The 18879-nt window shown below is 38.0% G+C and overlaps 1 protein-coding gene across 1 annotated transcript in view; it reads left to right on the forward strand.

Annotated features, from left to right (window-relative positions):
* The window catches only part of ek1 (eph-like kinase 1), a 68175-nt gene extending 49796 nt beyond the window's left edge, over positions 1 to 18379 (forward strand). Inside the window, exons 9-17 of the mRNA XM_077244993.1 lie at positions 646 to 713; positions 1332 to 1457; positions 1595 to 1780; positions 7156 to 7217; positions 8353 to 8562; positions 10575 to 10724; positions 11891 to 12084; positions 13206 to 13343; positions 14484 to 18379. Coding sequence (XP_077101108.1) covers positions 646 to 713; positions 1332 to 1457; positions 1595 to 1780; positions 7156 to 7217; positions 8353 to 8562; positions 10575 to 10724; positions 11891 to 12084; positions 13206 to 13343; positions 14484 to 14586 — 1237 coding nt within the window. The 3' untranslated portion in view covers positions 14587 to 18379. The remainder of the gene's footprint in view (positions 1 to 645; positions 714 to 1331; positions 1458 to 1594; positions 1781 to 7155; positions 7218 to 8352; positions 8563 to 10574; positions 10725 to 11890; positions 12085 to 13205; positions 13344 to 14483) is intronic.
* Positions 18380 to 18879: the final 500 nt, after the last annotated feature.

Below are 18879 nucleotides of genomic sequence, written 5' to 3' on the forward strand. Positions count from 1 at the left end.
TTCATAAGTGGATATTCACCTATATTATTGAGCCAGTGTCCCCTAGAAACCCATTAGGAAAGCTTTTTCCACCTGGTCCCCATCAGATGTTCCAGTCTTTAGACATTCTGCAGCCATTCTCCAGATTTCAACATAACGTATAATTACTATGGCTAGACAGCCTTTGACATTACTTTTTTGGCAATACGTTCTTGTTAAAGACATGACGGGAAAAGAGAATGTGTGAGCGTGTGTCACTAAGAGGATCAAATGAATAATGAACATAATTATCAGTCCTACGTTGGCCACCTTTCCTCCCCAGTGTATTGGAATATTCATTATCTGGGGCATTTCCTTATTCATGATCCCACTGTGAGAGGAATGATGTAGTTAATGATAAAGTCAGAGGTGACAGGATTGCATTTTCCCAGTGCTAAAGAGTGGATTACTGCAGTGAAATCTTTACTAGGTGGGAAAGCCGGACTCTAAAGACACATTATTGTTGAACTACAGTGTTAAAATATGATATATGTGACTGTATCAGGCCGCTGAACATTTTCTTTATCTTGGGGAATTGGTTGGTTGAATAAATGTGAGAGAAAGCATGTATTCTATTGTGTCGCCTGTTTTAATTGTGCTTATCCTACTGCTATCCTATTGTTCCAGGCGCTGTGGATATATTAAAGCAAAGCAAGACCCTGAGGAAGAGAAAATGCAGTTTCAGCATGGACGAGGTAATGCATGCAGGTTTTTTGGTCTTGGAAAAGAGCTCCAATTTTTTAAACAGTAATCAGCAAAATATCTGGCAAAATTTGAAAACCTGAACTTTTTTTAAGATGTCTAATGTATTTCATTAGAAAAAAAATAGTTCAAGAAATCTCATCAAATAGGGCAGGGGTTCTAAACTCTGGCCATCAAGGTCTACGTTCCTGCAGAGTTTTGCTCCAACCCTAATCAAACACACCAGTTAAACTGCAGGAAATTGGACCTGGAGGGCCAGAGATGAGAACCCTTGAAATAGGTGTTGTATGTCTTTTTGGCCAGTCAGACGCGAAAATAATTCATTCTGGTTGGATGGATGGATAAAGAAAGTGCATGTTTTTCCTGGAAATTGTTGGTTAGTGAACAGAGTCTCTAATGCATCTGCTGATAAATGATGTCTCTGATCGCTTAGTTGCCTAATGTGTGTTTTCTCTAATGACACTTTCCCTTCCTGCCAAAGACAATGTTTAATGAGGTTGAAAATGTGGCACTCCTCTCCTTTTAGGAAAATGGATGGTTCAGTCTAGGTAACTAAAGTGACTGTAAAACAACCCAACCGTTATCCTCACTCATACCATTTTGCATTGCAGTCAAACTTCCCGAAACCCGCACGTACATTCACCCACACACGTACGAGGACCCAAACCAGGCGGTGCGAGACTTCGCCAAAGAAATCGAAGTTTCCAACATCCGGATTGAGAGAGTTATTGGGGCTGGTAAGTCAAATGAATGAGACAAGAACATGACTGACTTGTGTAAACCACCTGGACAGCTCACCATGGAAATGTATTGAAATGATATAAGGGATTTAGTGTAAATTCAATTAGTTGACAGGCTTTTGTTTGACTCCTAGGTGAGTTTGGAGAGGTTTGCAGTGGGCGTCTGAGGCTGCCGAGTAAAAGGGAGATCCATGTGGCCATCAAGAGTCTGAAAGCCGGATACTCGGAGCAGCAGAGACGTGACTTTCTGAGTGAGGCCAGCATCATGGGCCAGTTCGACCATCCCAACATCATTCGACTGGAGGGAGTCGTCACCAGATGTAAGCATTTACATGCGAAACACACTGACACATGCAACATCTATTGCTGGAAATAGTTTGTACCCCCTGTGTTTTCCACACAGAGATAGTTGACCTTATAATCTTATCTTCAACAAAAACAAAATAACATGGATCATGAATATTCATTTGAATAAATATGTATGACAATGTTCATATCTGTGCTTTCCTGCCCTACTTCTTCAGAATACAAATGTGCTATGACAATATTCTTTTGAATTTGCTTTCATCGCAATGAATTATCACACTAGCTGGTGAGATAATGTCGTCAAAAAAGCTTCAAAAAAGTCATAGATAAGACATCGTCATGGCGAGAAAAATAAATGGAAGAAACCATTCATTCTCACTCTTGTGTCTGTTTCATGAAGATTTTAGGTCTGTATTACCTCTGAATGCTTTTATCGCCACTACTGAGAATCTAACATTGATGCTCGCTGCTCCCGGATAATAAGGAGGATGCTAATTATAATTTGCCAACTTATTGAGAATGCTGTCGCTATTGTGTGTTTCAGGACTCCTGTTGTCTGTGTTTAAAAAAGCAGTGTCTTGCAACAGGTGTTTGGGTCACTATTGAGTGGTAATTTCCTCTACAGATCTCTTTCCTCTTTAAAGCCTCTGTGGATTAGACTGGCAGGCGCTGTAACAAAAGGACCATCCATATTCATGCCAGCTGCATGAATATCGATAATACAAACATGTAATTGGACGTGAGTTTTGGGAGGGATCATGAATATTCAATGTCACAAATATTAACATTAATTCTCTCGACATTTCCTCCCGGTTCCTCTTACTTGCGCAAAATGCTAATGGTGGCCTTTAGTTTGATTCAGTTCAAATAGTTAATATTAATGTTGGCAGTAGAAAGCAGTTTTTCCCATCTTATTAAGTAAAAATACAGTCATTTTTAATTATGTGCTGTTAGAGCAAAATTATGAGGGTATCAAAGTCTTCATTCAACAAATATGTCAGTATAAGACTTTTTATTACTGTAGGCTTGGAATGTGCACAGTGAGTTTTTAATTCATAAAAAGTGTTTATTATCATAATGTTTTACTTCTGTATGTGGTGGGGGGGGGGGGGGGTGGTTGAAGCTGGAGTAGGCAATTAGAAACAAACAAAAAAATGTATGTGCAACGTTCTGTCATGAAACTCTAAATGGCACAGGCTGATGGGTCCTTAACGCAAACTAATGATATTCACAGTGTTAACTACTTGGCACAAGCTGATTGGTTTATGTCTCATCTGCAGCCAATAAGCTTGCTGCTCAACATTTAAATGGCTGATTATTACTATAGCAGTTTGCACTTTGCAGCAAGCTCTGCCGAGTTCCTCCGAAATCCTCCACCTTCCCCAGCTCCACCTGCATAAATCTGCTAGTGGTTATTTATTATATATGATATTTGTGCAGTAGCAGTATATCTTACATACTCACAGCAGCGTATCAGCGTATGTATGCATGTACTTCCTGTACTGTATGAGTTCCTGTACTTGCTCTGTAGCAGCAGCAGCAATAATCAACAGCAGAAGCAATTAGCAGCAGCAGCAGCATAGCAGATCTGTTCCACCAAGACCAAATACATTACTATTTATTATTATATAATAAATTTATATTATTATTATATCTAGTTGGGTACAAATGGCTGAACAGGTAAAGATGTTTGAAACGGCATGTATTATGCTAATATATGTAAGGAATGCACATACTGTAAGCCATGCACTCCCTCATTTAGAACAATCCTGGTTCAAAAACAATCAAATAACAATTAAAACATAATTATGAGTCTACCCATGGAGAGTTACATGAGAACCTTTCCTGCGCATGTAAAAACACACTTAAGTATTTAATTATTAGCGAATGAGGCTCAATGAAACTATCAGATTACATATCTTCCATCTTGCTCTTTCTGCCACTGAAGTAATATAACACACGTGTGTGCTTGTGTCAGTTTGCGAACGTGTCTTCTTCCACCACTGATTAGGTGAGATTTGATAGCCGGAGTAATTTCACAGGTCACAGATCAGCCTGATGGAGTAGGGGATGGGGATAGGAGAGGTCAGCGACCCCTCGCACCGCATTACAGAAGCAGCTGTCAATCCAGCCCCCTCATCGTACGCTCAGTCTAATCACGGTGCTGATGGAGCCGAGCGGAGATGCATTAAAGAGGCTGAAGAGTGTTTATGCTGCCTGATGGAGCGACGGCGAGATAGACAAAGAGTTTGCGCTGTAATATGAAAAGCATCTGTCATGTAACACTGCTTTCGGAGAGGCGCTCTATCATTACCACCTCAGACGGAAAAAATTAGACCGTGATTGAGTTTTTTGTGATGCAAATGTGTCAGCGGCTCAGAGAATGGAATCAGAATAGACCTTAATGCCCCATTCAGTTCTTTATCCCCCATCTTTACAAAAACACAGAGCTGTCATCGTCTCTATTATAAACCCATTGTAGATCTAACCATCCGATTAGCGGACTCCAGTCTACTATCTGATAACGTTCGCTATCCACGGCTGTATTTTCAGGTTCATTCCAGCTGAGTTCTCAAGAAAAGTTTTTGTGCCGTCAACAGGGGTAACAATAGACCAGAGAATGTCATTTCAAAATCATTGAATGTATTGCTTTGTTCGGAGTAATGTGTGCTTTTAAGCTTAACTTGTTTTGAACCAGAACATTCCTTTATCCTCAGATATTTTATGACAAATTGCTGTCATCTCATCAAAAGCCCCCACAGCATGTGATTGCAGATAAAGTACAGACTACATACTGAAGTTGGAGGTTTTAAATTTAAATCACCTTTTCCAGATTGCTTTAAATACATGAATGCATTCCTTGCTCCTGTGATAATGACCATAATTACAACCTTTCAACAGCAGTTAGGCGCTTAGAGTAGATCGGCCCACCGCAGGATGTAATATGCTCATTGCCTTGTTTTAATCATTGCCGTGTGTGTGTGTGTGTGTGTGTTTGTGTTTGTGTGTGTTTGTGTGTGTGTGTGTGTGTGTGTGTGTGTGTGTGTGTGTGTGTGTGTGTGTGTGTCTGTGTGCATGTGCGTGTGCGTGTGCGTGTGCGTGTGCGTGTGCGTGTGTGTGTGTGTGTGTGTGAATGTTGTCTAATTGGAGCGCTCCTAAAACTGCTGCAACATCAATCACCCTTAAATGTGAGCACATGGATAAGTAGCTAGGTAATTTAATGACAAGCGTATCAGTAGAACCGTCAGCCATTTCTTAAGAACGGCTAGAGTACGGAAATACACGTCAGTTTGATCTGATAGTGCGAACATCGGCAATGTCAGAGAGATGTTGTGGTTTATGTTTGAATGCGGTCTGCATTTCATTTCTGGCCAAAGGTTTGTAGGTTGAGGCAAGGAAGACACGTTATCCAACTAGCTCACTGTCAATGTAATTTGCCCCACGTTGATAAGCTAATGTGCGATCTGTTCGGATATCCTTCACCACGCTTATCCTGTGACATCATTTCTAAAGGGTGTGACCAATACATTTGTGATTAACTTACAGTGGCAGCGAGGACATACAGTGCAAGCCCCATTCGCTTGAAACCACAAACAGTAACATCTTATGTGCTATAAATATCTTGTTGGGCTGAATGGGGTTTTATTGGATTCAATTGCTTTGTGCTTTACTGAAGTAGAGATTACAAAGCCATAATGTAGCCATTGGCTCTTTGCTTGTAGCCTCACCCGCAAATCTATAGTCTGCAGGTTTAAATTGTGTTTTGAAATTGACAGGGTGGATGTCTTATTAACTTTGTCCTCAAGGTCTTCTACTCACATTTTCTTTTTATTTGTGTATTGCAGCTAGAAATGGGCAAACGTCACAGCGCAATGGCAGTAACAGCTGATGCAACGTTTCCAAGTCATTTCCATTAAACATATTCTGTCTAATAGTTAAAGCATAACGTAATAATTAAAGCACTGCTGCTAATATATTTTTATTATAATATTTTGATAAAGAATGTATTTATTTAATAAGAAAATGCATGCATATTAACTGGACCATCATGATTTTATTTTCTGTTATTTAATCATTCCATTTAATTTATATTATTTTAAGCTTAAAAAAATTTAAATAAAAAATACCCTGTAAATTTACAGAAACAATATAACATATAATAATATATTACATATATGCCATAAATAAGAAGAAACGACACTTTTTGACCACAATAAAAAAAAATAGTAAAATGGAAAAATTGTTTATTTTATATTTAAATTATCTACTTACTTATTTGTTTGTTTTTAAGTTGGTTTTATTTAGAAAATGCATGCATTGCTATTAATTTGTTAACCTACATTTATTTTATTTTATTTTATGATTAATATATTAAAAAAATCCAAAATAAATATAATTAAATAAAAATGTACACTAATTTACAGAAACAATCCCCATGGAGCAAATTACGGCTACATTGTTCCATCAATATCATAATGATTATACCTCAAGGATCACCTACTGTATAACCTTTTGGTTACCAGTCCAGATTGTTAGCCGCTAGGCTAGGCACAACATAAAGGGCTCCTCAAATAAATGGTGAGCATCTCTAGGGTTAAACGTCCTTGCACGTTGATATGTGTCTGGTGCCCCGAGGTGAACGTTTCTGCCGTATGTAACATCCATCAAGCATCTCTGGATGGATTAGCATGCACTCTTTAGCATGCGAGGCGAGCAGGGGGTCTCTCTGATTGACAGTCTGTTATTTGGGTGGAATCAGGGGAGAATTTGGAATCACTTTGAGCATCGCAGGTGCGAGATCCCCATATGTGCCTCTTGCAGCTGTGTCTGCAACATAGCGGAGAGGTGAACACTTTTCCCATTAGCAGATCTTTACACCCCTTCTTATTTTTCACCCCCCCCCCCCCCCCCTTCACCACCACCCCCAGGGCAATTAATCACAGCACTCCCAAGAACCCCCACCACACCCCCTTCATCATCCTTCCTCCGAAAGGAACTCATTACCATTTTAGGTATTTCTGGACAAAGATATTCTCAGTGGACAGCTCGCTCTAATTATCTGCCTGACTGTTATTGAGAGCTTTGATTAGGGGCTGTCACTATGAGTAACAGGCAGCAGGTAGAGGCATAGGAAAGCTGGGACAAGGGTCTGTGAAGTCTCGGGAAGTGGGGGAGGTGTCCGCTCTCTTTATCTGCATGTTTTTCTCTGTCAACTTGGAAATGAATTCAATATAGGACACAAAGCGCCAGCCTCTTCCTGCCTCTCCGTTGTCTCTTTTCTTTTATGCCTGTGAAAAAAATTAAACTTCTTTCTCTCGCTTCGACTATCTCTCTATTTTCAGCAATATTTCACACTTCCCGTTTTGTCTCCTTGTTTTCTGTCCCTTAGGTAAGCCTGTGATGATAGTGACAGAGTACATGGAAAATGGATCTCTGGACACTTTTTTGAAGGTGAGCATGGTCTATTTTGCTGCGAATGATGAAGGCCAATTTGCACCAAAGGAAATGCTGTGAAATATCACAGGAACACAAAGCAATCGTCTGGCTCTTCCAGATCAGGCTTGACAACTCGAGTGTTCACACCTCTCGATGCCTGTTTTTTTCTTTGTGTCCCTCAGCTTGTCTTCTCTTTCCCAGCTTAAACCACCATGATTTATGCTGATTTGGTGTTTGTGTTGCTGGTGCACCATGATGTTCATGAGCAAATCTTATCTGGTGGAGATAGTCGACCCACATGGCTTTTCTGATAAAGCTGGTCAAGCTAGCTTAGAAGCTTGATGGAGGCACTATAGCCAGAGGGGTTTTTAAACTTTTTGATGCCAAATAGTTTATGAAAATATCCCGTCCTATAATATTAAGGCACATATATATTTTCGATGTATATGAAGTCTTTTAAACTATGTGAGAAAAATGTTAACAATGATATTTTAAAGTCAACATTATTTCTGAAATTAAATAATTGGCTTTATTTTATCATTATACTAAAGTCAAAGCAATTTAGTGAAATATTATTTTGAAAGTATTTACTTTGTATTAGGTTGAAAGTGTATATTTTCTTCCACCCACTACTAATGTTAGGTTTAAATTAAATACCCATCTTTAAAAAGCAGAATGAAGCCATAATGTCAAATTGGATACACAATGTTCTGTCAATTGACAAATTTACAAAAAAGTATTACTTTAAAAATATTCTCTCTCTCTCTTTTACCTTTTTTTTTCTCAATTTCTGTTTGAAAACCCACCAGCATCCTGTTATTGCCCCAATATTAACATACAACAGTAGTTAACATTAAAAACATTTTGTTTTCTTGCCAGAGGGTTTAATGAAACATAATTTGGTTTGTTGGTTACTTACTTGCCATTGCTCGCATAAAAAGCCTGACTGATTATACAGTCATTGCAGTTAATCGCTCATGCCCTGCTACATGTGAGGAACACTTTTAATTAGGGAGCCAATGAATTATGAATTACTCACGAGACAAATTCAAACCTGACCGACTGTGCCAGGATCCACAGAGGTTGAACACGGCAGAAAATAAGGCCACAGGGATGAGTTTTTGACATGAGAACTCTTAATTTTGTTCAGAAACATGACGGGCAGTTCGCGGTGATCCAGCTGGTGGGAATGATGCGTGGGATAGCCGCAGGGATGCAGTACCTCTCAGAGATGAACTATGTGCACCGGGATTTGGCGGCACGGAACATTCTGGTGAACGGAAACCTGGTGTGTAAAGTGTCTGACTTCGGGCTGTCACGTGTGCTGGAGGACGATCCAGAGGCGGCGTATACTACACGGGTGAGAGATCATGCTTCTCCTCTGGATGTTTGCTCTTCTGGGTCCTGGTCTCATTTTAACTGGAATTACTTTGCAATGTTTTTGTTGTGATATGTTAACTGGTTTATTATTATTATTATTATTATTATTATTATTTTAAAGAAATATAATTTGATTGTGTAAACAAAAAAACAGACTCGGCGAGATATATTCTTGCTGACCTGAAGTCTGGAATTGAGGTCACGCAGGACTGTCAAAGCAGCTATCCAGACTGATGGATGGCTAAACATTGTGTGTGTGTGTGTGTGTGTGTGTGTGTGTGTGTGTGTGTGTGTGTGTGTGTGTGTGTGTGTTGTGTGTGTGTGTGTGTGTGTGTGTGTGTGTGTGTGTGTGTGTGTGTGTGTGTGTGTGTGTGTGTGTGTGTGTGTGTGTGTGTGTGTGACTCACTGCTTATGAATGCATTTGTACTTGTTTTGCTGGAAGATAAGTATAAAATGAAAATAAAGTTTGACCAGCGTTCTAGATCAAAATTACCAATAAATGTATCTTTTAAAGGGAACTTATTATGCCCTTTTTTCAAAGTTTTGATTTGTTTTTGAGTCTACTAGAATAGGTATTCATGCTTGAATGTTCAAAAAACATTTTATTTTTCACACATTTAACACTTTGGGGTGCGTTTCCCAAAAGCATCGTTCCCCGACTATGGTCGCAAGTTCCGTTTTTATCAGAATAGTTCAATGAGTCTGTGTTTCCCGAAAACATAGTTCTAACGAACATTTGCAAACAGAATCGCAAACGACAGCTCTCGACCTGTGGTTAGAAGCATAGTTTTTTTGTTTGCATGACATGTGGACTTAATAAATCCTTATCTCGAGACAAATAAGCAAGCTGACATTCAGTACAATCTGTATCTTTTATTTAGAATACATACAAATGTCATTTACGTCTTTCAGTTTGTCAAGATATTGAAAGGGTCGTTTTTGCGCATATGCGCATGTGCAAATGTGCTCTACTACGTAAGAACGAGCCTATGATTGAATCTGGAAATAAAGCAAAATAACTGAGAAAAATGAGAAATAGTCCGCAGATGCCATATCCTTAACTTACAGCAAATGGTCTAGTATTTATTCGATCTCAAACCGATTAATTAAAGTTATTACTCCAACAGGTGCGTGACATCATTAACCAACGTGGTTGTACGACCAATTTGCGACAATATTGTTTCGGGAAACAGTCGTGACTAGCTAGTTGATTTCTTCAACGCTTCATCGTACTATGGTAGATAAGCAGCGAGTTAAGTCGTTGTACGGGAAACACACCCCTGTCTAGTTCTGGTCTCCATGAAGCCCCTCCTTTCGAAAAGCACAATGTTTTCATATTGGTCGGCAGGACCAGTGTGTTGTGATTGGTCAACCGTTTTGAGCGTGTTTCAGAAATATCTCTCCCATTACCATAACCAATAGTTTCATCACCCTACTATCGCAACTCAACCAGGTCTCATCCCCCTTTTTTGCGTATACCTATTATTTAAATAAGGAATATTGTGACATGTACCTTTGGGAAGGAAACTCAAGATTACAGTCTATGCGTTTCAGGGAGTTCAGAAATAGTGCTTACAGTGACCTTTGGAGTGGCTTTGTGCTTTGTAACTTTACAGAACTTTTTCATGTTCAAACAGCAACATTACACACTGAAGAAAATTAAAAATGTAAAAGCCTCAATGTGTTTTTTAAAATTTGTAACTTCTTTAGTGTGTAATGTTGCTGTTTGAGCATGAAAAAGACCCCTTAATTGAAAGACAGGACTTCCTTTACCACAGCAGCCATATTGCATATTTACATAAAAGAAAAACTGCTTATATTTAAGCTGTTCTACAACTTAATAAATAAAATAGCTTCACGACTGTAAAGCTGCATGATTTTAATGCTAGCAATGCTAGTTGATCACTGGTGATCCCTTAATAGTTTTGCAATTTGTAGAAATGCTAATTCCTACAACTGCTAACCTCTGATTTTGTGTGTGTGTTTTTTAAGGGAGGCAAGATTCCCATTCGATGGACAGCCAGTGAGGCCATCACCTACAGGAAATTCACATCAGCCAGCGACGTGTGGAGTTACGGCATTGTCATGTGGGAGGTGTTATCCTATGGGGAACGACCGTACTGGGAAATGTCCAATCAGGACGTGAGTAAATTCTGAATTTAAATGTTACCACAGTTGGTCTTAGAGTAAATAGTCAGCAATAGCCAACAGTGTTATTTTAGTAACACTAAACACTCAGTGTTGTTTTATTTATATACCTTTATAATATTTATTATTTTTTGAATAAGATTTTATTTGTATATTTGTTTTCAATTTTAATTTTAGGAATCTTGCCACGTTCTTTTTATTTTGTTGCATTTTTATTAGGTATTTTTTTATTTAAGCTTAAGTTTTCATATTCATGTTTTATTTAAGTTCTCTTTCAATTAAGAAAAAGAGTCTTTACTTTAGTTAACAATAACAACACTGGTAAACATTGCCATTGGGCAGCTTTATTTTTTTTTTTAAATGTGACAATCCTCATCGATTTGTAATAAAAGACCTTTGCCAGAGAACTTCAGTGGGACTAGAATAAAAAAAAAAAAACTCCCAGACTTACAAAGGTAAAAAGATTAAATGCATCTGGAGGGTGAACATTTCCAGATTTCAATTCACAGGCCGCTTTAAAAGAGGGAATTTGAATCCGTGTCAGTGGGTTCTTGGCAGATATTCCACACCAGAAACCATTTTCATTTATTTATCTTCACCTTGGGAAGAGATTTGATTGTGATTTGGAAAGAAGCTGCATGGGAGAGAGATTGAGACGTTTGGGAATGATTCGAGACAGTATACTCGTCATGTTAAACTGGAGAGTGAAAACATTTGCTTGCTTATTAGTGGATGCACTGCTATTGTGTCGAGGGAAGGGCATTTCGAAAGTTCCATTCATGGCGTAAACCACAAAATCCATCTGTCTTCCTTCCTTTGCCATGGTAACAGGCAATGGTGCGTTTCAACGGTTACAGTCTTCCATGCAAGAGTTAAGATAAATACGAATGTTTGCATCAGGCTAGTTTATTCTTTCCCTTACGGCGGTATCATTTCATAAAAGAGACTAAATTAAACAGCTCTCCTTTGCGCAAACAAAGACTGTCTCACTCAAAATCTCATTCTCACTTCAAGTCACAGATGGGTAAAAAAATGAATTAATCTAACCCCACACAAAAGCTAAATGCATTAAACGAATGAATAAATCAGCTCAGTATTCATGAAGCGTATACGCTGCTAATAAATGTATGAGTTTTAATGTGGAATCTTCTTCCCTCCAGGTTATAAAAGCAATAGATGAAGGCTACAGGCTACCGGCTCCTATGGATTGTCCGGTGGTGCTTCATCAGCTCATGCTAGACTGCTGGGAAAAGAACCGCAGCGATCGGCCCAAATTCGGGCAGATTGTCAACACCCTGGATAGGCTGATCCGGAACCCAAGCAGCCTGAAACAGCTGGCCAACTCTGCAGTCTGGTGAGCCAATTGCCCTCCGCGAATTGAATCTAAATTCAATAGAGGTGATCCGTTGGGATGTGTGCAGCAGTTTGTTCGTCACAAACGGTATAGCTCATGATGAAGAGTGTTATGATCTTTCTCAGGTGTGTGATAAAATCAGAGGTGTTTTTTGCAGTAATCCAATAAACTCAAAATAAATGAAACCGATATCCGGCTAATCTAGATTGAAGCCAGATGTACATCTGTACAAACTTACTTCCAGTGCATGTTTCTCTGAGTCAAGAGGAAGGTTTGAGGTGATATTGGCTGATGTCTGATTGCTTGTCTGTCCTTCTGCTGCCTTTTGATGGCTGCCAAATAGGGGGCAGATGGGTGCTGGATTGTTTCGACTGTGCTTGCCACAATTAAAGCCGAATGTGCAAACTGAATTTTCCCACAACCACTGGGAAGCCCTTGCCCCATGTCCCTGCCATTAAATAAAATGGGTTTAGATCTAAATTACTCAAGATTGTGTGTGCTATATTGGACGCTATGCAGGAGAGAGGGAGAGAGTGACATGGTTTGGTGCAATCTGCCTCCCTTCTGGATCTGGAAAACATTACATGTCCAGGCAATGATAAGCTTCTGATAAGCTTGATAAGTACACACACTCGAACTGTCGAACATATTAAATAAGATGGTTTCTTACTCTTGAAACTGTCATTTGTGTTTGTGAGCGATTTTACAAATGCTCACATCATGGCAACAATTATGTTAAAAATATTAGCTGATAAAACAGCATGGATTTTGAAGAAATCTAAATGAAATTTTACCAAAAAGCACTGCAAAAAATGGATACATGCACCACTGGTCAAAAGTTTGGTCAACGTTTTTGAAATGCTCACCAATCAGCATATTAGAATGATTTCTGAAGGATCATGTGACACTGAAGACTGGAGTAATGATGCTGAAAATTCAGCTTTGCAATCACAGGAATAAATTATATTTTAAAGTATATTTAAATGGAAAAATGTTTTTGTAAAAATGTTTCACAATATTACTGTTTTTACTGTATTTTTGATCAAATGAATGCAGCCTTGGTGACTGGTCATTTTAAAGAGAGACTGTTATTCTAACTGCACTTCCTCCTCCATCCACAGGGAGGACCCAGTGACTCCTGACACAGTGGTCAACACAGTGGAAGACTGGCTGGACTTGATTAAAATGGGTCAATATAAGGAACAATTCTGTAGTGCTGGCTACGTCACCCTGGACTCGGTTCTGTATGTCAGTTCCAGGTAAACAACAGCTACACATAGACCTCACATTTACGTTAGTATGAGATGTTTGCTTGCATTTCAAGAGACTGTTCACAATGGTATATCAGCTTACTGCATACTGAGAATCAAACTGTGCACAGTATACATAATGCAAAAATAGTTCAGTAGTATGGCATTACGAAAATACCAGCTATATTTGAAATTGTGTACTAGATAACTACTTACTGCTAATTATTATACACCATATACTGCCTACTGTTTTCTAAGAATTATGCAAAAGAGTATGCTATATTTAATGTTAAATGATCCAAACAATAATTTGCTATAATGTTGTGATATGGCCTTATAAGTTGCATGGCCCTGGCGTTGCATGTTTAATTCATTAAATATTAAATCTTAAAGAGGCAACCAGTTATCTCAGAAATAAGTATAATTGTTTACATTTTGGCAGTATGATCAAAAATAAGTATGCAGCAGTAGTATACCACATTGTCACATGACCTCATTATGAGTTATTGACTAGGAACTTGGAAGTTGTTATACATTTTAATTCAATTGTATGTAAAAAAAAAATGTTTTGCATTTTATTCAAATATTGAATCCAACAATAAATGTTTAAAATTGATGTAGTTCTGTTTAATCACACTGAAATGGAAGGTTGAGTGGTATGCATTGATATTGTTCAGTACAATATGCATGCTCTGCTTCCGTGTACACTCTCAAAAATAGAAGTTCCAAAATTGCGTTTTGGTAGCAACACCATAGAAGAAACATGTTTGGTTCCCCAAAGAACCTTTCAGAGAACAGTTCTTAAAAGAACCATTTTTTCTTAGTGTAAAGCACATTTTTAAAAATCTAAAGAACCTTTTTCCACTGTAAATAACCTTTTGTGTAATGGAAAGTTTCCTTAGATGATAAAGGTTCTTCATGGAACCATAGATGCCAATAAAGAACCTTTATTTTGAAGAGTGCAAGAAATCAATTTGAGTAATGTCATTGTGTATTCTACATCATTTGCAATGACGTAATCATGTCATCTGTACACATTTAACAAACCGCATACTATACAAATAGTTTGAGTAGTATGCTAGCATGCTATTACAAACATAGCCACACTTAGCTAAAACATTTTCTTCTGTCTCGTTGTGTCTCTCACAGTGAACTGGATAAGATGGGCATAGCACTGGCAGGCCATCAGAAAAAGATCCTATCTAGTATCCAGTGTCTTCAGGCACAGCATGGGACTCAAGTTCAGGTATAGCACTTCACCTCAACGCCCTCGACTTGATTCGCTTCCACCGAAGAGGAGATTGGGAGCGTTCTTGTCACATGGAAGCGTCTCGCTGCAAAATGACTCTGTCTTATCTCTATACCAGCACTGAAGATCCTCAGCCCTACAGGAGAATGGGCGGGTAACTTCCCTTTTGTGATCAGCATCTAGAAATCGTCCAAGGCTGTAGATCGCTCTGGGTGTTCAAAGACTGTGGACTTTAAAAGTGGATACTAATTGATCCAAGTGAAGTAAGGACAAGAATCAACTACATGTGACATCACAGCACTGTGAACATCACACCCCACTCCTCATTGTACAGAAGAAAGACCTTGAGAAGAAATACAGATTGTGTCTTGTAAATCTTTTTTTGCAAGTGATACCAATACGATTTTCTTCAATAAGACACTTAATGTGAACCGCGAGGATGAGGAAACCTTCAGCGTGATGTCCTTGAAGACTTGTGTATGTGGATATAGTTTAGAAACATTCAGCAAAGACAGCTGGCCTTTAGAAAGCAATTAAGCACTGATCTCTCTTTCACGCGTACATACACATTTAAACGGTACTTAGAAGGGCCGCTCCTTGACCCCGAATGCCACCCCGGCCTGCTCCCGTCAAGCCCTCGGCAGCGTCTTTGGAATATATCAATTCCACCGCGGAGAACCCAGAGTTTCGAGAGCCCGCGCTTGTCACTTTTGACAAGTTCTGACATCCGATGCATAGCAACAGAGAAACGAGAGACGTTTAAGGAATGCAAAGTAATTGTGGCTCCAGAGACAGGACAGTGTGACGATGTCATGGAGAGGGCAGATATCGTCCTTCCTTCACACTGGCAGCAGCTTTCGGACGTTTTCAACACGTTTTTGTGGAGCCATTCCATTTGATGTGGCTTTTCTTCAAATATCTTTTCATATTTAAAGTATTTCGCCTCATTAAATGCATTTCATCATGAACGTGAGCCGTCATGGACATCTTTGTTGGAAGGAGACAGGATGTGTTGAGCATTTAACGAGGGAGACTTTATCCCTAAATCTTCCTGGTGTTGATGGAGCTGCACTCGGTGGACTATTGAACCTGTATTTGTGTTGGACCCCTTTTAGCGTAGCGCTCTGATGGTTACCGAATGCTTGGTACCTTCAGATTACATTTCCATTTGATTTGATAATAAAATGGTGGAGCTTAAACATTTTAGCATACAATTTCCACGTTATTTCGTGCACCATGTTCACAATCCCGTGTAAAAAGTTGTCCGCAACAGATGCTGGTGCTTTAAAAATAGGTTCATCCTCCATCTTCTGGTTTCTCGCCCCATGTTTCTTGGCAGTGCTTTGTTTTGCATTTGGAAATGGTGTGATTGAAGAAGAAAAGATTGTATTGCAGTAGAAATCGAGACATTGTACAGTGTTGGTTATTGTATTTGTACAGTAATGACTTAGTGTTTTGAAGGTTTTTGTCAGTTGTAAATTAAGGCAAGGTGGTTACTCTTATTTTAACCTTCAACTCTAGCTTTGAACAGACAAGGATTGTGAGGCTGTAGAATGTAATGGATAATTTAGCTTTATGGTGTTGGGTAAAGCTAAGCATTCTCAGGATTTTTTTTTTTTTTTGTCACTGATACACAATTCAAAATGGCAGCAGATTAGACATAACTGCCTACTCGGTTCTGTCATCTACTGATTTACTTCCTGTTTGCCTTTCAGTTTCAGTATTCATATGTATGTTTTGTCATCATAAGTCCTTCATTTACTTTTGGTATTTTTACATTTTGTCTGGTTTTCCAGTAAAAAAAAAAAACTAAACGTATTTAAATATCTAAACATAAGACTCATTCTCCATTTTTTTTTTCTTGCATGATTCTAAGAAACATTAGTGGAGTCTATGCTTAAAGTTTGTCAGTGGGTAAAAAATGTTTCGTTCATGGTATATCGCCTGGAACACATTATTTTCTACAATCTCCACTACTGTACACCTCGCTACTGGTCAGTAAGATTTTTTTAAAGAAATGAATACTTATCATTCAGCGAGGTTGTGTTTAATTGATCAAAACTGCATTTTAACGTGTTAAAACAGAAAACAGATTTTTAAATTGTATTCATTTTCCAATGTTACTGTTTTTACTGTAATGTTGATCAAATAAATGCAGCCCTGGTTGAGTATAAGAGAATTCTTTAAAAAAGATAAAAATATGTTACCGACCCCAAACTTTTCAATGGTAGTGTACCGTATTTTATATGTATTAATATATCTGGTTTTAGGATGTTTATAAAATCAACCAATTTATTGGAAAACAAGACAATACTGAAATTTTTTTTTTTTTTTTTTTTTTTTTTGCAGTGCAATTGCACAGTATTTAGATAAAACGGTAATGATTTAATAAGCCAATCTTGAGCATTCTGGTAAGTAAAATGCTAAATAATATTTATTTCATATACAGTAATTATAATGTTGGCAGACACGTTCTAAACGATGCAGAGGCAACAAAAACAGTGTTATTCTCTTATTCTGTGACCTCTCTGGGAAAATGTTCCTTCAACTCATTGAGTTCAATTTAATTTAAAGGATAACGAAGAATGTTTATTTCTTCCGAATATTTATTGATGCAAGTCAAGGTTATAATTGTAATAATGGGCACATCTGCTGTATGCTTTTAGTAATTCTTAATTAGGAGCTATTCCTTATTGTCAGATTACTGAAACATATGTGCCTATTCAGATTTGTAATTTCCCATGCGGCAACAATAACAGCGAATAATTTAATGAAGCATTGAAAAAAGCCTCTTCCAACCCAAAACGATACACTTTGAATCCTGGGTTTCTTGGAATGATTTCAGAGTTCTCATTTTTCATGTTTTTAGTTTATATACTATAGTTTTAGTTTATATACTATTTACACAACACAAACATGCACACAAACTTTTGCAGTTCGATGCAGTAAACATTGTCTTGAAGCATTTTTGACATTCCTTTTGATTTTTTCGAAATAATAAATGCAGTTGTTTGCGTTCCATTTTTTGAAGTACTGTTATTATCATGCAAACTTTGGTCTGGCAGTTTACAAAGTCCACACTACCTGTTACCGAGTTATACCTGCACATTGCATCAGGACCTTGGTTAGACATTTTTAGCCAAGACAGATCACTGATAGTGAACACCCAACTTCTTAAACTTTGATTGCCAGGTTTGAATATCAGGCAGGATTAGCACAGAGAATAATAAATATATGTCACTCAGCGGTCGAGACGTGCAGCGCTCTTTGAAAGATATGAATGATGTGTCTGGAAGTCGTCAATTAAACCGTAAGAGGCCACTCTCTTTTGTCCGAAAGTATCAGTATTACGAAATCGTTGGATGGTTTTTCAGTCGACCTCTATAACTCAGCCAGTCAGGACTGTTGCTTTGTTGTACGAGTAACCGCACCGTGCATTACATAATTGAATCATATCTGGTATACTTACACTGAGGTGTACACATGTGATGCACTTTGCCACCCACTTCTAAACTGGAGTACTTCAGCCCTGAGTGTAAAAAGCTTCTCTGGCTTGTACAAGGTCAGTAATGGATACACGATCAGATAACTCGATGAAGGGTCACTGAGTCATCGACTTTAGCAAACCAGCTCCTCAGTCAATACCTGAAGATGTTACTTCTAATTTTCTGTGTATCTTTTGTTTAGAATTTTCAACATTTGTGATGATTTGTGTACCGGTTTGGTTATTATTTCATAAAGCTCTTGTTGAATTGTATGCATTTTGCATTGTCCAATAAATATGTTAATATTTTTAGCCTTTTGTTCTCGTTTGTGTCTATAATGTAATTAATGTGAATTTACATATGTACTAGTATGCGTGTTTGTGTGTTTCTTTGTGTGTGTGTGTGTGTGTGTGTGTGTGTGTGTGTGTGTGTGTGTGTGTGTGTGTGTGTGTGTGTGTGTGTGTGTGTGTATAAATAAAAAAAATTTCTTTGTGAAGATACTAACGTGCCCAAGACTTTTGCACAGTACTGTGTATGTATGTATGTATATATATATATATATATATATATATATATATATATATACATACATACATACACAGTACTGTGCAAAAGTCTTGGGCACGTTAGTATCTTCACAAAGAAATTTTTTTATATATATATATATATATATATATATATATATATATATATATATATATATATACACGCTGTAAAAAGTGATCAGTTGACTTACCTTAAAAAAAGTGAGGAAACCTGTTGACTTGAAATTATGAAGTAAATTTGACAATTCCACATAACGTTTTTTTGT

The sequence above is a fragment of the Siphateles boraxobius genome, unplaced genomic scaffold (genome assembly GCF_051911475.1).
Source record: "Siphateles boraxobius isolate OS27281-9 unplaced genomic scaffold, OSU_SipBor_1 26, whole genome shotgun sequence".
NCBI lineage: Eukaryota > Metazoa > Chordata > Actinopteri > Cypriniformes > Leuciscidae > Siphateles > Siphateles boraxobius.